We start from the raw sequence: 27,740 nt of genomic DNA, 5'->3' as shown, positions 1-27,740 counted from the left end.
TGATGGTGATGATGGTGGTGATGGCGATGGTGATGATGATGGTGATGATGGTGATAATGATGGTGATGATGGTGATGGTGATGATGGCGATGATGGTGATAATGATGGTGATGGTGATGATGACAGTGATGGTGATGATGACGGTGATGATGCTGATGATGACGATGGTGATGTGATGATGGTGATGATGGTGGTGATGGTGGTGATGGTGGTGATTGTGATGATGGTGATGATGACGACGGTGATGATGGTGATGATGATGGTGATGGTGGTGATAGTGGTGGTGGTGGTGGTGATGATGGTGATGATTTTAGCTACCATTTATTCAGAATTTACCATGTGCTAGGCATTAAGTGCTTTGTACAGATTATCTCAATTTATACGTATAAGGGTTATAACAACCCTTCAAGGTAGATATTATGCGATCATCTCTCTTTTACAGATGAAGATCCTGCAGCTCAGAGAGGTTAAGTGGCTCAACCAGAATCACACAGCTAGTAAAATGGTGAAGCCTGTGTGCTAATCCAAGTAGTGTGACGTGGGCACCCATATTAAGGCAGCAAGGAGCTTCTCCTTTACTGTTCCATGAAATTCAGCACTGACACCAATTCAGCATAAACCTCTTCCCAAAAACAAAAATCTGCAGATAGCAGGACTTACCCTACTTAGAATGCTGTTCAGAGACCACCTAGTATTATTATCCACACCGGACCCTTGGGTGTTTGTGTGTGTGTGTGTGTCTTGTTCCTGTCACAGACAAAAGCTGGAATGTTCCATTGCTCAGTATCCAAATCCTAGTTGTAGAGTTCATTCATTGTGTCAGTCATTATTAGAGAAGTTTAAAACAGGGAGCACCCCCCCTTTCCCAGGGTCAGCCTACCAGAAACTCCAGCCCAAGACCTTGACCACCGAGTAAATAACACAGAGAGGAACGGATTGTGAGGTTGGATCTGTGGTGTCCAGTGACAATGGTGGTGGCGTCCGGGCCAGTTTGGTCCTGTGGCCTGTGGCCTGCCCGCTTGATTCCTACCCATTTCCCAGGCCTGGCCCTTTAGACTCCCTTTGGTTCTATGAGCCCCTGTCCCACCCTACCCCACCACTAGCTTTCCAGTAAATCCTGTTTCACTCGAGTCTGGCAGAGTTGATTTCTGTTGCTTTCAGCCAAGAATCCTAACCAAAACAACCTTCTCTTCCCAGTAGGTCCTGCCAACCACACAAATCCTCTGAGGGAAGTGCTGATGGGGACAAGTTTCTCCATCTTGTGTCACCTTAGGGAGTCTGTAGTACAAGCTATGGATTGGTACCTGGCTAGCTTGCCCCTTAATTCAATTCTGGACAGAAAGATATCAGGAAGTGGATGTTAGAAAGGGCTTATCATAGGATTTGGTCTTGTTTTGTGTGCTTGGGGGACAGTTTAAAGGAAGACGGCCTTTACTCTGGCTTGGATGTTTTCAGGAAGTGGGGTGATTCTCTGACAGGGCGTCTTAATAATTCTTACCTGTAAAGCGACAAGAACATAGGAAAGAAGATGGGCCAAGATATGGAGATGCTTGGTCACTGTGGTGGTTTCGGCAACGTTCACGTCTTTATTTGCTTTAGACATACTCGTGACGTAGTCTTGTTGTTGTCTTGATCGATCACAGTCTCAGAGTGGCCTTGTCTAATGCTGGCAATTGGCAAACTTGTTGACGTTCAACAGGAGAACACTTTGGCCTCGCTGTGAGTGCTGGGCCAGGTCCTGGCTGCCAGGCGCTGCTTTTCTCTTTCTCACAGCGTAAGAACTAATTAATATATTTCCTATTTCCCCATAAGTAATTGTGAAATCCTTGACTCGAGGGTCCAGTCCTACCCGTTTTCGTCCTCCCTGCAGCGCCCAGCACAGTGCCTGGCTCACAGACATTCTCTGTGAGTGCTCGCTGGACTAAATTATGGGCACAGGGAAACCTCTGGGACCTGGTGCACGCTGAAGCATATTTTCAAAATTCAAAAATGTGACTCATACAAATAGAGAATGAACACTTGTGAAAACAAGAAAAAACTTGAAGCCATTCATGAGGGAACCAGTAAGATGGTAAACCTCATTCCAAGAGCATTTAAGGAACCGGGATTCATGGGCACTTTTTAGTAACAATCTGAGAATGAGACTACTAGGTCAGCTAGGAAGCTGGTTAACAGCCTCTAGGGAAATAAAACCATTAGCTTTACAGTTAGCTTTTCTACTGGACAAAAATCTACAGCTTATGGGAACCCCGAATTTGTAGTTGGTTGGGTAAAAGAGAGGGTGGCCTGGGACTTGAGACTGGCAGCTGAAGTGGGAGTGAGCCCTGAAACTTGTAGGATCAGGCCAAGACTCCAGGAAGAGAGTGTCAGAATGGAACTGAATTACTGGCTCTCCAGTTGGGGTCAGAGAATCAGAGAATTGGTGTGGAAAAGCAACACATATTTGGTGGTAGAAGAAAACCACTTTTGTATCAGAAGTGGTTCTGATGTTCAGTGTGTTTCCTAACCATCAATCATTTGCATTTCACCATGGCAATGTCTGCTAGGTCTCATGCCCTCTCCACTATTATTTATTCAATATATTTCTTTACATTGATTCCCTTTTTATATAACAAATTTTAATATAAAACTTTTTACAGCACCATCAATGGAAAACCAATATTTTTCCTTAACAGACATGAAAATAAGTTCTTCATTAATGTTTTCCCCAATACTACTTAAAATCATCCCAGTGTGTACCCTTGTTTGGTTGGGAAAAACTGGACCAACTGAATTTCCTAAGGTCACACAGCCAAAATCTCCACCCAGGTCCCCGCTCCAAGTCTAATCCTCTTTCAGCCACAGCATGTATTCCGCGACCAGGCCGCGTTCCTGGTTCACTGTGTCAGGGCAGAAAGTTGAGAGGAACTGGAAGTTTCTCAAGATGGCTCAATGTGACGAAAGGGAAGGCCAAACAGTGATGGCAGACAACAGATGGCCAGAGGGCTGACTCCTCCAGGCCGTACACGATGCCCCGAGCAAGGCTCCCGGAATTTAATCACCAGAGCACCCAAGGACTGAAGCAGACCTACTGTAAACTGTTCTAGGAACAGATGGAGTTTTCCCCCTGAACAGCTCCAGGCCATTGAGGGCGGGCCTAAGACGCAGCGCGAGCATGTGGGAGAATAGCAGGATAGATAATCACCGTCTTCAAGGTGTAAAGAGGGTACAGAGTCCCCTTTTCATGATCTGGTACAGCTCACCAGACTCCATATGGGGAGATCTCATGTCAAGCCAAACTGTCAGTTTACTTAGGCGTTTTCTAAAGTGTTGCTTTCAAAGCGAAATTTAGGTCTCATTTTATAAAGGGACGATTTTTGTCTTGGCTCAAACTCTAGCTCCAAAACACTTTTATAGGTTTGCAGAAAGATGTACCCAAGAATTTTCATGGCTAATACACAGGGGGTCCTTAAGAGGAGCGGAGCTCTATAGTAACTTCTTTTCCTGCATTATCTCATTTACTCCTCCCTCCGACTCTATGAAGGGTGAACTGTGACTGCACCACTGGTACAGATAAGGAACCTGTTTGTGCAGATATTCAGTGGGAGAGCTGGGAGTGCATCGCTGTACTGTCTGGCTCCAGAAACCACCTTTGTCATTATTACATGCTAACCACAAAACCCCTCACTGAAGATGCTCAGAAATCCCATGTCTTCCAACTCCTGGCTTCCTTGCTTGATTGCTTTAAAACATAAAATAAAAAAGGAGACTGTGTGTTGATTTTTAGAGATCAAGAATAGGCGGGTGGGGCAGCAGTTTAGCTCAGCTGGTTAGAGCACGGTGCTCTTAAAAGCAAGGTTGCCTGTTCGATCCCCACATGGGCTACTGTGAGCTGAACCCTCCACAACTAGACTGAAACAACCACTTGACTTGGAGCTGATGGGTCCTGGAAAAACACTCTTAAATAAATAAAAGTTTTTTTTTTTAAAAAAAGAGAGATTTAAAAGAAAACAAGAATAGACGGGCAATGGAGCAAACAGAAAGCAATCATTGCTCAACGATTATAAATTCTGCACTGGTTATAAGCTTTCAGAAAGCTCATCATTATAATTTTCTTGGTAAACACAGCACCAGGTTCAATTAAAGCCTTAATCAATGGATTTTGATAAAGGATGTGATGCTGAAGACAACAGATGGCATCAGAATTCCCATACAGCATGGGAGACCACAAACATACATTTCATTCTGATCACAATCCTAAGCTACTGGAGGGAGAGGTACCCATTGCTGTGCAAGGAGCCAGGCCAACCCAGGGCAGATTTTGTACCTTCTATCTGAGGTCAATTTTCATCAAGAAATAAAATATGGAAAGAAAGTAAGATGAGTCACCTATAAGCAGCGGACAGACACCAGGATTCTTCTACTTTACCCGGGGAAGAGGTGAGGGGGATGTCTGTGCAATGGGGGTCGGAGGGATCACCGCAACTGCTTTGAAAATTCCCAATGGCCACGCCACACCTGAACAAATTAAATCAGACTCTGGGAGTAAGACCCACGCATCAGCATTTCCTTTTTAAAGCTCTCCAGGTGATTCCAGTGTGATTCCTTGACTCCAGGGGAGTCAAAATTGAGAACTAGTGGTCTTGGGGGACCTGCCAGCCATGTGCAAAATGGACAAGTTTCACCACCTCAAGCCTCTGGCTGCTACCAGTCAGGGCTCAATCGGGGCCAGAATCATCACGGATTATGGGGTGAGGGACGTGTTAGAGCTTCGACCTTCCACAATCGTGGAAGGAGCTAGGGAGGTGAGGAGCAGAGGCGTCACCAGCCAGCTGCTCCAACAAGTCAGGCAAGTGCAGCTGGCAAGGTGGGGCTACAGAGGGGCAGCAGGTGGGTGGGTCTAAGGGCGGCGGTTGCCTTGTGTGCCAAGCATCTAGACGATGTGGGGCTGCTGCTGGTCGTCAGGGCTGGTGGCAGAGAAGATACGCCGGATGGGAAGTGGAGGAGAGTCAGGACAAGCCAGGACCTCTGTGGCCCTCTCTGCTTACACACACATCTAACCACGGCAGCCCTCAAAGAGTAACACTGCTGCTTCCCCTCTGCCTCCCAGATGGCCCACCTTTAACCTGGAACCAGATGGGGAAAAGGATTCTGGGAAACAGAGTTCTCAGCATAGCGAGGTTTCCAATAGAACATTGAAGCACAGACTAGAAGGAAGAGAAATCTACTCAAGCTCACTTGATAAAAAAGATAGTTTAGTAAAGGTGCAAGAAAATAGGGGTACCAAAATTTATCTTGGGGAAGAAATGGTTTTTGCTTAGAATCATACCTTGATGAACACCAGGGGTAACTATGTTCCTGAGAGCCCAAGAATCTCTTGGTGCCATGGCTTCCTAGAAGGGGGTGAAATTGCTCTGCATAATATGGGGAGAGGGAAGTGTCTTACTCAGAAATGGAGGGAGACAAAGGAAAAGAACAAGGAAGGTGGTGAGACTGGGCCCTGTGTATGGAAAAAGGCAAAGAAAAAGTAACTGCCTTGGTACACGGTGGTAAAAAGGACCTTGTTAGCCAGAAACGTTAAATATAGATTTTAAATTGTTCGCTGTGAAGAGCTCAGTGGGACCCCTTTCCATAATCCTTACTTCCATGACTCCTCAAATGACCTATGGGAATAGCATAGGGCTTTATTTTGTTTTGTTGTTATGGAAACTGGTGAAGCATATGAGTTTCATACCCACATGGAGTAGGGTTCAGGACCCAGGAAACCAAGCCCAGGAGTAGAAAAGACCTGAGAATGGAACCCCCTGGAAATTCTGACACATCTTAGTGGTGAATTTTGGATTTCTCCACCACGGGTGGAGGCATTTCTCCCAGGGTCTGGAAAGAGTCTTGTGGACAGGACCAGTTCAGCTGGGCTGCTTGGGGACTGGGATAGCAATGTGACGGCCAGGGTCATTCTCCGCTTCCTGGGGCCACATTCTCTCTCGTTTGCTGCTCTTGAGGTATCTGTGCTTCCTTTCCTCCAAAGACAGCTTTCTCTGCTCATCCACAGTCTTGGTTTACAAATCTATCACCTAACCATCCCAATCTCCCTGTATCCCAGGAGACAGACTCTGATTGGCCCAGACTGAGCCAATCTAGACCAATCAGCTCTGGCCTGGAGGAGGGGTTTGAGAGAGGTGGGAACCCCCATACCTGGGACTGGTTCTCTAAGGAGCGGCAGGTGGTGGGGAGGTAATGATTGGCACTGGGTGCACACAGCAGAGCTGGGTCTTGGGCTCAGCTGCTGGAGCTAGAATCCCAGCCCTACTAATTCATATCTAAGTGACCTTGGGCAAGTCTCTTGAAGTCTATGAAACTCGATTTCCTCACGTGTATAATGTGGCTCATAATAGTATCTGCCTCATCAGGTTGCTATGAAGATGAAATCAGAGGATCCATTAGCAGTGTGCCTGGCACATCCACGAGCTCAAGAGATGTTAGATAAATTAATAGTTAACGATAACCTTAAGACTGACTGTAGCAGCTCAGCACATGCTCTCCCACCCCATCAGCCATCTGAAGCTTCCGTCTGTCACGCAGGAGTCATCCAGCTTTTCTCTCCCCTCTTGGACTCCAATGGGGCAGAGCCCTTATCTGTCCTGTTCATTGCCACATCAAACTATATAACCTACTACCCAAAACTGACAGCCTGGGCCCAATGTCTGCTCTTCTGAATGTATCTGTTAATTTCCAAACTCGATTTCTTTCTAAAGAAAAGTAACACTTAATGAGCATTTACACTGTGGCAAGCACTGGGCTGGTTTTACTGCACATAACCACCCCTTGAGATATTCAATGCATCCCCATTTGACAGGGGGGTGCATCCCTAGTTCATAGGGCAATTGAGGTTCAGAGAGGTTAAGGCATTTGTCTGAGATTACACAGCCTATAAATGGCAGCGCTAGAATTCAAATGTAAGTGTAATCTCATTTGGAGCAAGTACAGGTTTCTCTTTTTATCAGAAAGCAACCCTATCAAAGACCAGGACATCTAATAACGAAAAAACAGGCTGTCCTTCCTTTGGCAGAACCCCAACCAGGAGTGTCTTGGCTTGACCTAATCTAATTCAAAACCCCTGAGGTTTTTAGGGCACTGAGGACAGAGAACCAAGAATGGGCCAGAATTCCAGGAGAAAAGGTCTACATAACTGATGAATCAGTGAATAGCAGCCAATTAAGTAAAGTGGAAGATGTAAATCAGGATATTGTTTCAATGAGTGACTAGGGCCAGCCATGCTTATGTAGACCCAAAACACCAAGGCTTAGCTGCTAAACTGTTTGAATCTCCCCCCGGCCCCCTTCCATTTCTCTTTGAGCATCCTATCCTGGAAGGCTTCCCTTTGGAAATGACCTTGGATCTGAGTCCTGGAGGGAGAGGAAGTGTTAAGTAGGCAAAGAAGGTTAGAGGGAGGAAGGGGTCCAGGCAGAGGGAACAGCAGGGATACAAGGGCCCCCGTGGCAGGAGGCGTCTGTAGCGTGTGGGGGTCCATGGGGTGGAGAGCAGGGATAGGGGCTCTGGTGTAGAATGGATGACGAAGAGAGGAGAATGGACCCACCAGACCTCGCAGGCTTCATCATTCTAACAAATTCTGGAACGTGTTTACAGCTGGGGGCTATGGTTTGCATTTTGGGAAGCTCCCTCCGGCTGCCGTGTCCCCCAGTCTGGAGGGCATCAGGGTGGAAATCTGGGAGGTTATTGAGATCCGAGACAGAAGTGGGAACGTGGAACTGGGTGGTGGCCACAGAGATGGAGAAAAGCGGACAGTGGGAAACTGTGTTAGGAGGTAAAACTCATACAATTTAGGGATGGATTGAATATGGCAGGTGACAAATTGGGAGGGGTCAAGGATGTGTCTAATTTTGGAATTTGGGGGTTCGATGGGTAGATGGTGGTTCTGGGTCATTTCCTAAGTTTGGAGGGGGAGGGTGGGGGCTGCAGGGGGATCACGTGCTTGTACTTGGAGAAACTGAGTTGGATGTATTTGAAACATTTCTCTGATGGCATCAGACATGGCACTCTCCCCGCCCCTTCTTACCATTTTCCCCTTAAACATGTGTAAGTGTCCAAAACGACAAATACTGTATGATTCCAGTTACAGCATTTGGAGTAGTCAGAATCACAGAGATGGAAAGTAGAATAGTGGCTGCCACGCTAGGGGAAGAGTAAAATGTTTAATGGCTACAGAGTTTCAGTTTTACAAGTTGAACAGAGTTCTGGAGACAGATAGTGGTGGTGACTGCATAACAAAACCAATGTACTTAATACCACTGATCTGCACACTTACAAATGGTTCACAAGGTACATTTTATGGTAGGTGTACTTTACCACAATGAAAACATTGTGGAAAATGGGCATGTGTGTATGTTTGTGTGTGTGTTTGTGAACGAGATACAGATATATGTATCTTATGGAATAATAAAGTAAATAGTTATGTCCCCATCATCCTGATTGGGGGTGATCCTTAGAAACCCTGGTGTACCCCATTCCCTGGTATTAATATTTTTCTCATTCCCTCAGAGGTTAAGCACTATGCTGTTTGTACTAATGGTTTTCTTTTTATAATTTACCATCCTTACATGATGCCTGTGCAATTATATTTGTTAGTTTTGCATATTTTGACCTTCACATAAATCTTCTGCTCCGCATCTTGTTTTTGAGATTCACCTGTGTCCATGCCCGTAATGCATTCATTTTTCATTGCCGTATAGTATTCCAGGGTAGGGCCAGATCACAACTGATGTGTCCTTTTCTACTGCTGATAAACATTTGAGTTTCCAGCTCTTTGGTTTTACAAACAAGGCTGTTATGAACATTCTGGAATATACCTCCTGATGTGTGAGAATTTCTTTAGGGCAGGGCTGCTCAAAAGAATTTTCTGTGATGGTGGAAATGTTCTATAAAAATGTGTGCTTTCCAGTGGGTACCCACTAACTAAAACTGACTAATGAGCACTTGAAATGTGGCGAGGACGACTGAAAGACTGCATTCAAATTTTTATTTAATTTTAATGAATTGAAACGGCCACATGAGGCTGATGCCTACACAATTATACAGACCAGCTCGAGGAAATACCCAGGAGAGAAACTGCTGGTTGTAAAGTAAGTATGTGTTCATCTTTCCTAGGTAATGAAATGCCAAACTGTTTTTCCAAAGCAGTGAGCCAATTTCCCTTTCTTAATCAGTTTTCTCCAATCTCCTAGGTCTTTGCTAACCAGATAAAGTATCCAGACTGAAATTTCTGAGAATAAATGGGACTGTATTAGGGTTCTCCAGAGAAACAGAACCGACAGTATACATATATATGAGTACATATAAAGAGACTTACTATCAGGAATTGACTCACAGGATTCAGGAGACATCCCAGGATCTATAGTTGGCAAGCTGGAGATGCAAGAGAGAGAGGGTGGTGCACATTCAAGGCTAAAAGCCCGTAGGCTCAAGACCCCAAAAGAATCGATTTTTCAGTTCGTGTCCAAAGGCAGGAAAAGGCAGGAAAAGATCCGTGTCCCAGCTCTTGCAGCCCAGTCAGGCAGGCAGAGTTCCCTCGTACTCAGCCGTTTTGTTCCATTCAGACCTTCAACTGATTGGATGAGACCCACCCACATTGGGGAGGGCAGTCTGCTTTTCTCAGCCTACAGAGCCAAGTGTGAATCTCACCCAGAAACACCCTCACAGACTCACCCAGAATAACGTTTGGCCAGATGTCTGAGCATCCCGTGGCCCAATCAAGTGGACACATAATATTAACCACGCTAAGAGCCTGATGTGGTGATTTCCCTCCCAGCTCACCAGAACCCGGGAGTTTCAGAGGAGATCTGCAGAGCCAAGAGAATGAAATAAATGTATGGGAAGACAGAGTCCCAGAGAGAAGAATTTTCTTTCCTGAAGCTTGTTCTGGCTGAGAAAGGCATCTTGGAGCAGCAGAAGCTTGTCCTGTGGGGACACGTCTTTCTCCACTGGATCAGCCCAAGTCCCTACCCGCGCCGTACGGGGAGGTATTCCTACCTCCCAGTATGCTTAGACATCCAGGAGCATCCTTCCATTCAGGGGTCTAACCTGAAACATTCTTCGTCCTGCCTCCTCTCTCTAGTCTCTCCATCCCTTACCTCTTCCTTTGAGGCCTCCTTCTTCCCTTTCTTCCCCAAGTCCTCAAATGTTTTATCCAAGACAAATTGCTTTTTAGATTTTCTGCAATTAAAGGCATCTCTTCCCACCTGATATGTACAGTGGCTCTTGCAGCGATGACCTGTTCAGAGGAGATGCTATTTACAACCCAGAGTGCAACCGGAGGGACGCAGAACTCCTGAATATGGCTGAGATGTCGTCAATTGACACAAAACGCACATGCTTCATTTTGCCCTGGCTTGAAGCTTTTCCTCACACACTTCAGAATTATCAACTCATTAAAGGGAAAATAAAAATGCAGGTGTATAACATTTTTAAAATATAATACTACTAAAAGTCAAGGCCTCAGGGCAGAGTTGGACTTGAGGGTTGAGAGTCACTCCCCAGCTGCTCAGGGGGGAGGAGCATTTTCTGGGTTTTCTCTGGAGATGACTAAGCCACCCTGATCCCTACTCTCCCTCAAAGCACAGTGTTAGCAGTTAAAGGAGGGAAGGGCGTTTTGATTTGCTTACTTCCCAGAAAGAGCCACCCACTTTCATATGTGTCCTCTCTTTTCATCCCTTGCTACAATGCTTTCAGGGAAACGTTGTCCCATAATACAGATGGGGAAAACTGAGGATAGGACAGGGCAAAAGATCTGCTCCAGGCCACACACGTTGGTATGAAGTATAACTGGGGTTCAAAACCAGTTGAGAGACCCCATAACATGATGGTTGAGATCATGGCTCTGGACGCAGAATACCTGAGCTATATCATTGTCTGCTATCTAATGGCACCTGTGCAACTCTGGGCAAGTTACCTCAGTTTCCTTATCTATAAAATAGGGGTGGACTGTATGCATTTATGGTTGTAGTGAGTATTAAGTGAATCAATGTGCATAAAACACTTAGATCACTGCCTGGCAAAGCAAGTATTCGAGAAGTGCTTTTTACAACCGAGGCACTTTCTACCACCCCACCCTGAATCTCTGGCAGATCCCAGGGCCTAAGCTCTTCACTGCACTTGGCACTTCTTAATAAAATGAAGTCACCGGCGTCCAAGCCCAGGCTCTGGAAATATTAGAACTCGAGGACTCTGCTCCTGAAAGTGGCCCTTCACATGCCCCTCTCCCCTGTCTGCTGCAGTTCTCACTCTTGCTGATTAAGAGCCACCGCTGCCCAGAGCAAGAGACAGAGGACACTCTCCCTTTTATGAAAATCTCGCAAGCGGGTGTAAATTGCAGACAACCACCCCTCACCACTGCTGAGAGGCCGAGGATACCTAATTATCTGAAACCCAGATAGGCAGGAGGACCAGGATGGACCAGGATGCACAGTCAGTGCAGGAGAGCTGAGGCGGGCAGCGGCAGGTGGAGTTATGAAAAGCTAATGGTGTGATTCAGTGCTGGAATTAGGATGAGCAATGTGGCAGTCCACAAAGGACAGGATGGGGAGAGGCACAGAGATGGGGCAGCAGCAGGAGGGACCAGGGGGTGGGTGTCGGAGAGGGCCAAAGACGGAACAAAGCAGGCATCAAGCTTTATCTCCTGGGCAGCTTCGTGATACTCAGGGGTTTATTGACTCGTTCAAATGAAGCACATAAAACGGCCACACTTCAAGAGGGAGATCTCTAAACACCACTTAGCAATTTGGAAACCAGAGGACAAGCTAAGGGAAGACAACGAGAGAAGATGCACTGAGCATGTGGAGTGGAGACACGTGGCCACCAGGGACACTCACAGCTCTTCTCTGAACCTGACCTCGTGGGCCTTATGCAGGGCAGGTATTCATCCTTCCGACACTAAGCACTTTTTATAAGTTCTGTATAAGTTGTGCAGTAATGCGTGTGAAGGGCTTGGCACAGAGCTGGGCCGCACTAAGGGCTCCATAAATGTGGACTGCTGTGGTCCCTGAGCACCTTATAGGAACAGGACACTACAGCAAATTCCCAGCAGGCTGACTTGCAAACCTCAACTTTCCAAGTTGGAGCTTATCATTTTCAGCTCCAAATAAATCGTTTATCTCCGGAGAAAGGGTATGGAAAAGTCCAAGGCTTGACTCAGTAGAATCCTTTCCATTTCCACTGTGTTTAATTCAAGATGACAGAACAAGACAAACCCAGGGTGGGACTGTGGGCCTCCAACCCGGAGTTCGTCTTTGCATTCTAGAAGAGCTGGGCAAAGAGAAAAGGGGTCGTTGTGCTGGGAACAAACACAATAAACTAGCTTAGGGATAAGGGCCCTGCCTCTGGGACAGACTCCTCAGGTTCAAACCCTGGTTCTGCCTCAGAGTAGCTGGGGACCTCGAACGAGTTGTCTTGCCTTTCTAATGTCAGCTTCCTCATCCATAAAGCAGAAGGAACAGAACCCACCCCTTCAGGAGTCTTGTGATGATCTAATTAACTAAAATAAGCGAGCCAACGCCCGCAATGCATTCAGCACGTGTGTGGCATATCAGTGCCCTTGGTAAACAGCAGTTCTTAGCATCTGTCATCTGCCCAAGGCAAGAGCCGAGATGACCACTGAGCACAGTTCTTATGAGTTCGCACTAGTTCCATGGTTACAGGTTAAATACCCCTCCTCTACTTCCTCACCATCCTGGCAAGAAAACAGAGAGAACCAGCAGAGGCTCTGAGTCCCAGGGGAAAAGGCAAAAGAAGAAAAGGGAAACCCATGAAAGAATAATGCTAAACATTAAGGGTGTTGGGGCAGCAGCCATTAGATTAGTTCTTAAAAGAGTCGACACAACAGGTGACAGTGAAAGTGAGAAGACACCCTCCACCGTGAAATACGATCTGACTCACACAGTCTGCACCGAGCTGCCGATATTAACTTGATTACTTTGGAGCAGGTGTGACAAAACCAATCTCATCCCGGTTATTATAGCACCGGTCACTGGGACAGATTCAGTCAAGGGCTGTCACATTCCTGTCACTCAGAGCTGTCGACCTGAGCCAGCAAATGCTTAGTGCGGTCTGAAATTCTGTTTCCCTCTTACTCTATGCCAAGGAGGTCGGTCTCTCTCTCTCTCTCTCTCTCGTGTTTGTGAAGGAAGTTGTTGGAGTAAGGATGGAGTATGAAAGAATAATTTATTGCACATTCAATATGAATTGCCTAATAAGTGTCAGGCACTGTTCAGGATGCTGGGAAGTTAGAACTGTGAGGAAGACAGATAAGATTCCTGCCCTCGCAGAGCTTACACTCTTTAAGGAATTATCTTCGTAGATATGTTCAGTTTCCTTTCTTCTTTCCTTCCTTCCTCCCTCCCTCCCTCCCTCCCTGACTCCTCTCTTCCCTCCCTCCCTCCTTCCCTCTTTTCTTCCCTCCCCACCATGCCTTCCTTTTTTTCCTTCCTCCCCTCATTCACTCATTTAATAACTACTCAAGTCAGAGCACATCCTAGCTTGGCTACTTAGTAGCTAATGCAACCTTGGGCAAATTTATTAACCTCTAATTCCCTCTTCTCTAAAATGGAAACAAGAATAGGACCCATGTGAACAACAGACCTCCAGCTATGTGAGGGCCTGGCTCTGAGAAACAGCCAGGAAACTGAATTCAAGAACAGTCCGTGCACAGCCTGTTAGACTGGGAGGCTAAAGATGAAGGGTGAGGCTTTTGTTCAGGTCTGAATGGGCTGTGATCTGTCTCTATCCTGGCCACCCTCGAGCCCATCACGCACCTCTGAGATTGAAGAGGGGGCTGCATCTCCAGGCAAAGCTACATTCTGTACCGGGCTGGGCCTGGGGTAACTGTCATTGTCACCCATTGCTGTCTGAAGGCTACTAGTGAAACTCCGAGGGACCTGGAAGCTGGCCCCTGCCCTGGAGAATGTCTGAGCCCCACTCTATATCCTGACTACACTGACATCTTTCTGTGTCCTTTAGATAACTTGATTTATTCAAGTGTCTACTGTTGGCATTTTCCCCTAAGTGGTCGGACTCATAGGCATGATGGGGAAATTCAGTGAGGTCGCAAGTCAAGAGCTTAGCGAAGCACTGGGCCCAGAGCTAGAACTTACATGTTAGCTATTCTTGTCACTGAGCACCTGCTATATGCCAGGCGTGTGCCAGATGCTGGGGACTGTGTATGCATGTGCGTGTGCGCACGTACATGCACATGATGCAAAGGTCAGTAAATGCCAAGAGACAGCCTTTTTTCCTGCAGCAGCAAAAGCCACCTCAGGCCCCTCGTGAGCACCTGCAGGCTCGGGTACCTGAAAGCAGAATTCACGTTCTGTCTTCGTTCCTTTTAAAACACAGGGAGGGCACTGTAAATGCTCGTGAAGTGTTTTTACTGTTAGAAACAATCTCTAGATGGGAACAGTGGCTTAGTTATAGGTTTAGAACTGAATATAATTACTATCTTCCTTGAGAATGTAAAACGTCAAAATTGGAAACAGAAAAATAGAAAACAGATGCAAAAGCAAGACCCAGGTCCTAATTTCATCATCTTCTATAAGGGGGAAGTTAGTACATCCTGACTAATGTTTTATATTAAGAAACGGAAGAACAATCATAAAACTATCCACCAGAGTTAATAAAAACCAATACTGTTAACATAGATTACTCTGATGAATTTGCACTGAAGATAGAATGGAGAAGACAGACTTTCAGTCTCCACATATACAGTATTATTCACAAATTATGACAATCCCAAACCTTCTCGCTGCCTCTGAACTCTCAGTTATCCCCTTATTTATCACCAAAACTTTAGAATTGGTTTCCCTTCACCCGATTCCATCCATACAGAGGAGGAGGATGGCATGCCCCAGATCCTATTCTTGGATCACCACTGTTGTCTGCTCATTTAAGCAGGGTGACTGTACCCATTACTTGAATTCAGTACCTGCCAATATGCAGGGGAGTCCCAAGTCTCGATGTCTAAGTCAGTGGTTTCCCCTGCACTTCACACTCAGACACAGAATCCCCTGCCGCTCACCCCGACTTGGGTAACCCCTAAGCATCTCAAAGTTGTCATGTCCAATCCTGGCAACCTCAGTTGTTGGAACCACCTGACCTAATGGAACACCTGGTCTGAGTTGATACTTCTCCCACAGAACCAATCTTTCAAGTTGTTTTGAAAAACAAAAACAAAACAAAGCAAACACCATGGGGAAGGAGGACTTGCTTCTGAACACTCATGTATTGGTTTATCTTATTCCCAGATGAATGGGAGGATATTTCTTATCTGTAAAGTGGGGATGTTCTAGAACTTTCCTCTAAGGGTTCCTGTGAGAAGAGATCATGCGTGTATGTGCATTTAGCACAGGGTCTGGCCAATGCAGAGAGCTGCATAAATGGCAGCTGTTAATATCACAGTCCATTTCAGAGGGTGAGAGAGAAGGTCATATAATGTAGCCGTGAGACTACGGGTTTTGAAAGCAGAGAGAGCTAGGTCTGAATCCTAACTCACCTATTTACTAGCTGGGAGGCCCTGTGCAGGTTAACTTCTCTGAGCCTCGGTCTTGTCATCTGTAAAATGGGATAATCCCACAACCAGCCACTGTTGAGAGAAATCAGTGATAGAATGGGTGAGAGGTACTTAGTGCATGCCTGGAAGGTGTGATGTTGCTGCTTTTTCAAATGGAGGTTGTGTCAGGAGCTTACAGGCAATGTAGGGTATTTTCCAGAAAAGCTGCCTTTTAACTCTCTGTTTTTGTTTTATTTTTAAACTCTTGATGCTTATCTGCCAGCACTCAATTTTTTAAATTACAGTTTTTCTTGAATGACTACCTGCAATTCCTCAGGAGTGCTGTGCTTCTGGAGACAACAGATTTTCAAATCATGTGAATCTGAGGTTGCTCATGATCCCAGGCGAGATGTACTAGTATTTTCCCCAATTTTAAAACTGAGGGAACTGGAGCTCAGAGAGCCTAAGTCACCTGCCCAAGCCCACTAATCCCAGGCCTGTCTGAACCCAGAGTGTGTGCCCTTAACTATGTCAGCTAGGGCGCCACCTCTGGCTTGTTTCTCTTTCTCTTGCTCCATTTCTCTTCTTAACAGGTAACATAGAAAGAGCTTGGGCTTTGGAGTCAGATTGTCCTGAATTCAATCTCAACTTCAGGGTCTTGTTTAAAACACAAGATTATGATACCTACTTCTCTAGGCAATAGTGAGAATCAAATGGGATATTTTTTTTCTCCCCCTGAACACCCCTTCCTTTTCTCAGCCGCTTCCCCAGACACTCACATAAACCTGAGCTCAGACTCCCGTCGGACCAAAACTTCCCGGAGACGCTGGATTTTCGCCATCTCCAGTTCGATCTCTTCCGGCATCATGGTTGTTTCTGCCATGGAGATGATGTCCAGCTGATCTGTGCAGGAGACACGGAACGCAGATGTCAAGACCTCGAGGCCGCACAGGTTTGCAAGAATTCCCTTGTCGCAGGGAACAGACTTGACCCAGCAACCTTCATACACGGCAAAGGCACACTGGTCTCAGTGTGCACTGCAAGCGTGTGTTTGTGAGACAGGCCTTTGGAAACTGGACAACACATTTTCCATGGGGACCCTGTTACGATGGCAAGAGGAGGCTCAGGAGGGCTCATCGAAACCTGATCAAGGTTATGTCTGTGGCCTTGACAATCTCTGCTTGGTCCCGGCTCCTGAATCTCTGCTCCCCTGACTGCAAACACTTTGCCCTGTCCCAGCCTCCAAGTTGAGGCAGAAGAAAGTTTTATAATAATTATTTTATAGCAATACTGTTAATTATTATCTTAAAGGAATACTAAGTAATGTAAGTTAATAGTAATATGAAATAAGACAAGTCTATCATAGAGAATTCAGATAATACCAACCGTCAAAAAAGGACAAAATAAAAAGTCATCCATAAATACACTGCCCAGAGAGAACCACTATTTACATTTTGATGGACATTCTTCCAGCCTTATAGTTATAGAGTTACATATAGTCATATATAAAAAATACATAATCATGTATATCACCGTACATATTATCATATATAGAGAAAGGCACTACATCTATATGCGCATATGTACGAGTATGTATATGTGCATGTATATTAGTTCATTTGGGCTACCATAACAAAATAAGAGAAGCTGGGAGGCTTAAATAACAGACACTTATTTCCTAACAGTTCTGGAGACTGAAAGTCGCAGACCAGGTCTGGTAGCGTCAGTTTCTGGTGAGGGCTATCTTCCTGGTTTGTAGACGGCCACCTTCTCACCAGGGGCTCTCATGGCCTCTTCTTTGTACACAGGCCGAGAGAGACAGCTCTCTGGTATCTCTTCTTATAAGAACACTAATCCTATAGGATCCTGGCCCCACCCTTCTGATCTCATTTAACCTCAGTGACTTCCTTTAAAGTCCTTATTTCCAAATCAGCCATACTGGGTGTCAGGGCTATAACATATGAATTTGGACATACACATGCAGTCCATACAGTATATATGTACGTGTACATTTGTGTGTATACATATTACCACATACATTGTCATTAACATTTTGGTATACATTCTTCATATATATGGTAATGCATATAATTATATATATTATACTGTGGTATACATATATACGGTAATATATATGTTTTTATATGTATAGAATAGATATAATACATACACAAGTATTTTAATTGATTACATTTTACATATATTGTAAATTTATGTATTCCTATATTATTGCAGCATTATTTACAATAGCCAAGATATGGAAACAACCTAAATGATCATCAATAGATGAATGGATTTTTAAAATGTAATATATATACACAGTGGAACATTATTCAGCCATGAGAAAGGAGGACATCCTGACATTTGTGACAACATGGATGGACCTTGAGCACATTCTGTTAAGTGAGACAAGTCAGACAGAAAGGCCAATGCTGTCTGATATCACTTATATGTAGAATCCAAGAGAGTCAAACACATAAAAAGCAGAAATGGCTATGGGGGGGGGAATGGGGGTCATGGATAAAACTGATGTTGTTTAAGGTACAGACTTGTAACAAGTAGTAAATACTCACAGGTATCTTTTTTTAGAGACTGAAAATATGTACATGAAAATATTAGTAGTTAAAATATGCATATACAGAGGGTTCCAAAAAAAAGTATACACATTTTAAGAAAGGAATAAAACTATTACAATTGTGATACTCAATACATACTGTAACAAAAGATGAATACAAGTCACATTTGACTTCTGCAATGACAAGAGGTGCTCAGAGTGGTTCCCGTCAGCGTCCAGATACTTCTGATTACGGCGAACTACTGCTTGAGCAACGTCGACCAAAGTGTCCACTTGTATACATTTTTTTGGCACCCCCGGTATATACACAACTACATACAAATTCACCATTATATACCCATAGGTCTGGTTTTTGTCATACTGTATAAAGTTAGGGTCTCACATTTTATTAGGTTGGTGCAAAAGTAATTGCAGCTTAAAGGGTTAAAAATAATTGCAAAAACCGCAACTACTTTTGCACCAACCTACTAGTACCTGCTCTTTTCACTTAACATATCATGAGCATTTTTGCTCATCCTTGATGTTCTTCCCCAGCAGCACTGTGAAAGGCTGTGTAGCTTTCTATTTGTGGCTGTATTATAAATCATTTTATCAACCCCCAGACATTTAGGTTGTTTTCTACACCCCCCCCCCACCACTATAAACGGCCCTGTGACAAGCATTCTCAAAGCTAAATCTCTGCGCGCATCTAAGAGTCTCCTTTAGGCCACATTTCCAGAGGGAATGCTTGGGCTGTAAAGGATGCACTATTCTAAGGCCTTTCCCAGGTGAAAAAGGAGACGTAGGTTAGGGTCTGCAGGTCCTTGCTCTACTCCGAAGCCAGCAGCACCTCACCTATGTCTGCTGACTCCTTCCACCCCCAGCACCTCAGTTCTGCTTTCTGCTACTTGGCATTTGTCTTGTTCCTTACCTCCCAGCCAATGGTTTGGAAAGCTGCCTTCTCTCTACCTGTCTTCCTTTTATGACCTGGAGCCTTGGCCCAGCACACCTGCCCAGGTACTGTGATTTGCAGACTTCCTTTAATCAGCTCCTACCTGCTTGGATCTTAGAATAGCACCCAGTCCCAGAAGCCGGCATGACTGCTTTGCTACGTGGAAACCTCCTGACCTCGAGTTGTTTGCTAGATGTCAGAGTTTTGGTAAATGGACATGCCCTTCAATCTCCTACCCACTAACACATCCATTACATAAGCCAAAATGACCTGCTTCCCCTCCACAAATCCAAAGGCCTGGCTTGAGGAAGGGAAGGAGGAAGGAACAAGAGGAAAACAGTAATATTAATTGAGCATTACGGTGTGCTGGGCTCCCACCAGGCTAGAGGACCAGCTTTGCTGAGCACCACCTCTGGGTGCAGGGCAATATAGGGTTGTGGCGAGCTGGGGGTGACCTGGGGTGGGAGGTCGCGGGTGTTGTGGAGTCAAATGGCCTGGCTTTGAGTAGCAGATCTGCTCCCTCACTGTGTGGCCTTGGAGAGTTAGTTAACCACGCGTGACTCAGTTTCCTCCTCTGTAAGTGTGTGATGAAGACAATCACACCCCATGCAATGGCATTTTACCTCCATCCATGGGGGAGGGTAGAGGCAGTGGCACTGCCAGGTGCTGAGATGAACACTTAGCTCTGACTTCGGGCAGAGAATGGGGCTGACATCTCTGTTGAAAAGTCTTGCTCATGGATGCTTTCCTTCCCCTGGACAAAGGAGTGAAGCCTAGACCTCAGATCAGACGTGAATTAATTAGAATCCTTTCTTTCTTTTTAAATTTGCTTTTTTTTTTTTTATTGGGCAAGGGGAACAGGACTTTATTGGGGAACAGTGTGTACTTCCAGGGCTTTTTCCAAGTCAAATTGCTGTCCTTTCAATCTTAGTTGTGGAAGGCACAGCTCTGCTTCCGGTCCAGGTGCCGTTGCTAGTTGCAGAGGGCGCAGCCCACCATCCCTTGTGGGAGTTGAACCAGCAACCTTGTGGTGGAAAGGATGCGCTCCAACCAACCGAGCCATCTGGGAGCTCAGCGGCAGCTCAGCTCAAGGTGCCATGTTCAATCTTAGTTGCAGGGGGCAGAGCCCACCATCCCTTGCGGGACTCGAGGAATTGAACCGGCAACCTTGTGGTTGAGAGCCCACTGGCCCATGTGGGAATTGAACCAACAGCCTTCGGAGTTAGGAGCACAGAGCTCCAACCGCCTGAGTCACCGGGCCGGCCCTAGAATCCTTTCTTGTAGTGACTGCTCTATGCCAGGTCCATTGTAAGCTGCGTCTCGTTTAATCTTCACAACACCCAAGGTCAGGGGCTAGCAAGCTACAGCCATGAGCCAAATCCAGACCCCTGCCTGAATTTGTAAGTAAAGTTTTACTGGAACACTAGCCATGCCCATTCATTTATGGATTATTTATGGCCGCTTTTGTACAACAGCAGAGTTGAGTAGTTGCAACACAGACCACAATGGCCCACAAAACCTCAAATATTTACTACCTGGCCCTTTGTAGAAAAAATTCCCCAACCCCTGCCCTAGATGGTCGATGCTATAATTTCCCCAGCTTAAAGGTGGAACAAAAACCCACGAGGCTTACCCATTAACAATAATAGCTAACATTTACAGAGCATTTATCACATGCCAGGACTGGATTCTCAAAACAGCCCTGGATGGAAATTCTGGTAGCATCCCCATTTCACAGATGAGCAAGTTGAGGCTCAGGAAAAGGAGTAAGTGATGGGGCTGAGATTTAACACCCAGATCTGCCCTACTCGAAAGCCCTTGTTGTAATCAATCATGTTCATTTTAAACGTGTCTCCCCACTTAAGATGTACCATCATCATCTTAGCAGTAGAGAGAACTGAGTACACTCTATTATGATAGGTACATGGAGAGCAGTAGCTGTTCTCAAGCTTTAGCAGGCGTGGTGATTATCTGGGGAGCTGGTTAAAAAGGCAGATTCTCTGTCTCTACCCACAGGGACTTCCATGAAGGAGGTATTCAAACCAGACTCTGAGAAACGCTGGTCCTGGACATGAAGAAAGGAATATCATACACAGTGGGTTTATTTTTAGTGTGAATTTATGTGATGGAACTAGAGTAAGGGCAACTGTCTTGACAATAATTTCCTGGAAGGCAGGCATCCAATAGCTGCCAAAGAATATGTCTACGAGGAGGGCAAATCCTGGAAGCAGACAGACTGCGTTTCGGGCTGGAGAGAAGACAGTCTCCATGAGGCTTTACCAGGCTGCTGTGTAGACAGAGTGAACACTAAGGTACTGAAATCCCCAGGGCTCCAACCGCCATTGCTGTCACTGAGCTTCCAGGAGTTGAGTCACTTCTGGGGGAAGAGGCAGTTAAATCTATCTTTTTATCCCCAAATGCCACGCCGGGGAGAAGCATGCCTCGTGAGCACCACAGCAAGACCAAACGAGAGCTGAGCACTGGGCTGGACGGGAACACGCCAGCAGGCTTAGTCATTTATCTCGAAATTTAAAGCTACCCAGGGACAATGGCAGTGATGTGAATGAGGGCCGGCAACCTCCTAGAAACTTGTTATTTCAATATAAGTGAGAAGGGAGACCAGAGAGGAGACATTCTCTGATCTGTCTGCCACAACCACGGCCACAGTTGGCATTTGAGCCCAGAGTCCCCTGGAGAGCCCCTGCTTTGGTTTCTGCTTCATAACTTTATACCCCTGGTATACGCTCTAGAGCTCACTCATACTGAGCATTTCCTGTGAGCCAAGCACTGTCTCAGCACACTCCTAAATACCTTGGCAGGTAGGTATTATCATTATCACCCACCCTTTATAGATGGAGCTCGGAGAGATCATAGTGACAGGCTAAGATCACTCAACCAATGAGTGGCAGCGCTGGGACTCAGACCCAAGTCTGCCTGATTCCGAAGCTCGTGCTATAGGTCAAAGGGCTACGGAACAGTGTTTCCAAAACCTGTCACTGCACAGAATTCACCACAGCCACGCATCTGCTGCTATGACCTACAAGTTTGTGTCCCCCCACCTCAGATGCATATGTTGAAACCCTATGCCCCAGTGGGATGGTATTAGGAGGCGGGGTTATCGAGAGGTAATTAGGGTCAGATGAGGTCATGAGGTGGGGCCCCCATGATGAAGAGACTTACTTCTTCTCTTTGCTCTCCACCATGTGAGGTCACAACAAGAAAGGGACCATCTGCAAACCAGGAAGAGGGGCCTCATCAAACACTGGATCTGCCGGCACCTTGACCTTGGACTTCCAGCCTCCAAAACTATGAGAAATCAATGCCTGTTGCTTAAGCCACTCAGGCTGTGGTATTTTGTTACGGCAGCCCGAGCAGACCGAGACATTATACAATGAGCTACTCAATATTTCTTCACACTGACTTTTAAAACAAAATTCAAATAAAAACCTTAAAGGAAATTTCATATCATCTCCATAAATAATAAGTTACTGTCACTTGGCACAATTAGAAAATAGCCATAAAAATAAATTCAACGGAAACAGAGTGATGTTATAAAACTCTGGCTAAATACGGCAGCCTGCTCGAGGCTCATTTTGAAGCCTAATTTTTCTTTCTTAACAAGGTGGATGAGCAAGTACTAGAAAGTTAGCAAGTATTAAGGAGGAATTTAAGACAAACCACGAAATCGAGGCTTTTCTTCTTTGGTAAAGATAAAGGTTGATATTTGGGAAAAAAGGAGAGAAAACAGAATTCCGGCCCTTTGGGTTAAAAGGGTTTTAGTTCAGCCTCATACGCATGGGGGGCAGGATGTGGAATGACAAGATGCAGTTCTGAGGTCCCTGGACAAACAGCAGAGGACCCCAAACTCTTGAATTCTTGTTGGAAATTAAATGAGAACTCAGGCCTGAAGGATAATTCTCAACCACTTATCAAGTTTTTCACCCAGAGATGGATCATCCATTTTTGAGTCATTGTTTCCATCCGGCGCCTATCACAGAGGCAGTGAAACGAAGGTGGACCTCCTCATTCCAGTCCCACAAGCATCTATTAGGTATCGGGCATCTTTAATACATCGTCCGAAGGACACACACGAGAAGGGCCACAGTGCTTGCCTTGGAGGATGGGTGGGACTAAGGGTCAGGGTTGGGGAGAATCACCTTCCACCTAACATGTCCTTTTCTATTGTTTGAAATGCTTAGTACACTTTTTATGGTGGAATTCGCTTAGGTTCACAGGAAAGTTGCAAAGATACTACCGAGATTCCACATATGCCCTTTAGTAAGTTCCCACCATTTTTACTATCACCAAGATGCTGAGGTTGGTGCAATACTATTTATTAGCTATGCTGTTTGAAATATTACCATGGCAGGTGTTACTTATTCAAGACAGATTTAAAATAAAGAAAAAAAAGAGAAAAGGAAAAGAGTTGGTGTGCTGGGGCATCATGGCGGCCAGGTCCGTCCTTAATGAGGGCAAGTGAAGGGGGTGGTTATGAGCATGGATTTGGGGGTCTCAGGGGCTGGCGCTCATGCTGATCTTGGTCCCATAAGTTGATGACTCTGAGCCTCAGTTTCTTCATCTGCAATGTGGGGACAATCAGACACATCTCTTAGGTAATTTACATAAGTGCCAGAAGTTCTCTCCATAACTCTCTCTGTGTAATATTTGCTCTTATTATTTATTTAATAAATATGCATTGAAAACCTGCTTCATACTAGATATAGCTCTAAGCAATGGGGAAGGAACAAAACAGAAAAAAGCCCTGCCCTCATCAAGCTGACCTAGAAGCAACAAAAAGCTCACATGTCGGAGAGTAAATTTGCTTCATTGCTCTCTGTGGTCACTGCCTCACCAGTATCCTTCGATTTAGACAGATTCCAGTTTAAGTCCTGGCTCTACCACCAATTGCGTGTTCTGGACACATCGCTTAACATTCCCAAGTCTCACTTTCCTCTTCTGTAAAATGGGTCAGTAACTCCTGCCTCACGGGCTTGCTGCCATGGAGATGAAATAAAATAATTCATCAAGTGCTCAGTGCAGTGCCCGGGCATGATACAGAGCGGTGAGTATCATTCTTACTATTATACCATCACGGTTCCTTTCCCTGGAAGAAGCTAGACTAACATGGGGGAGAAAACAAAACCAGGATCATCAGATCTGGAGAACAACAGACTTCTGGTCATTTGGGCCATTCCTCTGGTCCTTTAGGTATGACTGCAGTCCTCCAACTCCGACAGACCCACGGCTGCCCTGAGGAGGGGCCGGAGGGGGCCTCATGGGCCCTCTGTCCAGGACCCAGTCCCTTGGCTCACCAACCTGAGGGAGCACAGGCGCGTCTTTCTGGTATCAACCCAACAGTGAGTTTAAATAAACACCAGAGCCCCAAATACGGGGGAGAGGATATCCTGAGGCACTTCAAATGCTCCTGGTGACACCCCAGCCTTTTAGCATCATCAATCATTCACGGAGGAAAGCAGCTCATTCCAGCCCCCAAATATCTCGCTATGGGCCGCACCCGGCCTCTCGCCTCCTCACCACGACGGGAATGTAATGGGGACTGCGCCTCCTTTTAATGAGTCACCACTCCTCAAGAAGATGAAATAGCTGCTTTTAATTCAGATGCTCCCACACGCGTCATTCCCCTGGGGCCTGCTTGTGAAGGAAGATGCCAATGAGCCCTGCGAGCACGCAAACCTCCCGGGGCCCAGTGCCTTCCTGTCCATAACGCCTCTTTATTTCCACAATCAATCCTGCAAGGAAGGTTTTGCAGCTGGAGGAAACTGACTTGGCTCCAAATCACGGCCATGGTTATTATTCTTTAATGTGACTTTGGACACATTTTTTAGCGTCTCCAAGTTTCTATTTTCTCAGCCACATTTGACTTGTCCGAGGTCACAAAAGTAATTGTCTCTTTCTAACCGCTGACCTTGGGCAAATGACTTGATTTCTCTTAGCCTCAGTTTCCTTACCTGTAAATTGGGGGTAAGGGAATAGAATGTGAGACCATCTGAAGGCTAATTCTGAAAGCTCAGGAAACAAAGCTAAAGCAAGAGTTGTATCTCACTCTGCTCAGCAGCCTCTGAGCACTTTGTTCCGATCTGAGTTTCTCACGCTCAGCACTCCTGACATTTGGGGACAGATCGTTCTTTGCTGTGGGCTGCCCTGTGCACTGCAGGACATTTAGCAGCCCCTGAGATCTCTACTCACTAGGTGCTGGTAGCATCTCCCTTTGACACCAAACATCCTCACACGCTTGCAAATATCACCTGGGAGACAAAATTGTCCCTGGTTGAGAATCATTGGTTTAGACTCACTTTTTCAGTAGTATTCCTGGGAAGACCTTCACTCCTGTTTGCCGTATAAGGTGAAAACATTCACAGGTCCCATGGATTAGGGTGTGGACATCTTTGGGGGGCCACTATTCAGCCTGTACAGTCTACACAATAGAGAAGGCCAAATAAACCTACTGTGGATGGTCCTAGAAAGCAGTCATTAGCATCCTCAAGGGGAGAAACTACAGTCTGGAAAGAGAGACCGAGATTCCCTGAAGGAGGTGGGAAAACCAATTGGTGAGACTACCATCCTTTTCACTGGGCACTGTCACACCACCCAGCTCAGTGCCAGCGGCCACAGCACAGCCCTACCTGGCTGACAGCATGACCCAAGTTGGAATGTTGGCTCTGCCCATACTGGCTTGTGCTCCCGGAAAAGGTATTTAAATTCTCCAGGTTTCCCCTTTCTCACTTGTAAAGTAGGCTTAACAATCCTTGTTTGCCATATTTGTTCATTCCATAATAACTATTTGCATAGTTGATAAGTAGGTTAGGCAACCTTCCCCTCCCTTAGCATCCATCATCTGTTAGGTGGGGGTAATAGAAGCTACTCATTGCTTGTGGCGAGGGTTCAATGAGAGATTGTGTGTAAGTCTAGTACTTCATAAGAGCAGAGGTCTTGGTGAGTGTCAATCATTCTCCTCACTATCGCCATTACTATCATCACCACCATCACCACCATCACCATCACCACCATCATCACCACCACCATCATCATCACCATCACCACCATCATCACCATCACCACCATCACCACCACCACCATAACCATCACCACCATCATCACCATCACCACCACCATCACCATCACCACCACCATCATCACAATCATCACCATCACCACCACCACCACCATCACCACCACCACCATCACCACCACCACCACCATCACCACCATCACCACCATCACCACCGTCACCACCATCACCACCACCATCACCACCACCAACATCATCACCATCACCACCATCACCATCACCATCACCACCACCATCACCATCACCACCATCACCATCATCACAATCATCACCATCATCACCACCACCACCACCATCACCACCACCATCATCACCACCACCATCATCACCATCACCACCACCATCACCACCATCATCACCGTCACCATCACCACCATCACCACCACCATCACCACCATCACCATCACCATCACCACCATCATCATCACCATCACCATCATCGTCACCATGACCATCAAAAGAGAAAGCAGCCTGCCTCAGACCTTTACCACAGTTGAAGGTGGGAGTGGAAAAAGACAAAGGAGATCGGCTCCTGGGGGGCTCTTGCTCTAATTTTACCTCCCTTCCCAGAACACCCTACCTCACACACACCACGTCATCCCATGCCTTCTTAAGTAGAATAATAAGCACCATAAGTCATGGGTCCCACCTGCATCATTCATGAAACCAGCAGAGGCCTGGTGGGGAGAGGAGAAAAGGAGGAGGTGTGATATTGAGATAATGAAAATAAAAATTTTTAACAAATATTCTAGAATACTAACTTTCAAGGAATCATCGTGGGATGGTTTATACTTCTAATAATACTAACATTCCTCAAGCCTTTTAAAACATCTCTTAGACTCCTATATGATTATTAAATCCTTTCTGAAAAAAGGAAAAGTATTAATAAACAAACGTTTCTTTGACAACTGCTTCCAAATCTGTTTATGAGCCATCCAAGAAAAGCAGTGTAACACACTTATACTCACTTTTTTATATTCACATTATTTGATTACCCACTGCATTTGCACAACTTGCTCAGAATGACTAGCAAGTTTGATGTTTCAAAACATCAAACTTCCTCTCCAGCAAAGGCTCATCAATCACCATGAGGATGGGTGTTCCCAAGATTTCAACACAGACTGAAATCCCAGGGGGACTGCATTTTCAGGGTGATTTCCAGAAAGGTTTTCATTTGAATAATGTGTGTGTTACCTCCAGGATAGGGCTTTGAAAAAGAGGACACATGAGTTCTGTCAGTTTATTTAAAAATCTGTAATGTCATTATTCATTACTTGGAGTCCTCTCCCCAAAAGTACTAAGTGACCTTCAGTGAGTCACCAAACCTCTGTCATATTTCTACCAACCCCAAGAGAAAGGACTCAGATTGGTTTACGAGGTCCTTTGAGATCATACAAGAGAATCAAAGTATTCTTCCTAATTCAGTGGGAATGGTTAGAAATGTGGAATTAAAACTGTGGAAATTGATAACCATGTAATAATAAGATAATTATCCAATTAAAATTGCATAAACAACTCATGTTTCTCAGCACTTCTACAGGTTCGTCCTATTATTCAAGGTTCATTTAAAAAAAATATCCTCTAGCCCTGCAATTTCAGCCTTCATGAATAT

General features: G+C 45.5%; 1 protein-coding gene across 1 annotated transcript in view; it reads right to left on the bottom strand.

Annotated features, from left to right (window-relative positions):
* The window catches only part of BMERB1 (bMERB domain containing 1), an 87,035-nt gene that overhangs the window by 18,666 nt on the left and 40,629 nt on the right, over positions 1–27,740 (bottom strand). Inside the window, exon 2 of the mRNA XM_033101004.1 lies at positions 16,312–16,435. Coding sequence (XP_032956895.1) covers positions 16,312–16,435 — 124 coding nt within the window. The remainder of the gene's footprint in view (positions 1–16,311; positions 16,436–27,740) is intronic.

Source organism: Rhinolophus ferrumequinum, assembly GCF_004115265.2.
Source record: "Rhinolophus ferrumequinum isolate MPI-CBG mRhiFer1 chromosome 15 unlocalized genomic scaffold, mRhiFer1_v1.p scaffold_54_arrow_ctg1_1, whole genome shotgun sequence".
NCBI classification, from domain to species: Eukaryota; Metazoa; Chordata; class Mammalia; order Chiroptera; family Rhinolophidae; genus Rhinolophus; species Rhinolophus ferrumequinum.
The sequence above is the reverse complement of the archived record's forward strand: the minus strand, read 5'-3'. Positions and strand labels throughout refer to the sequence as shown.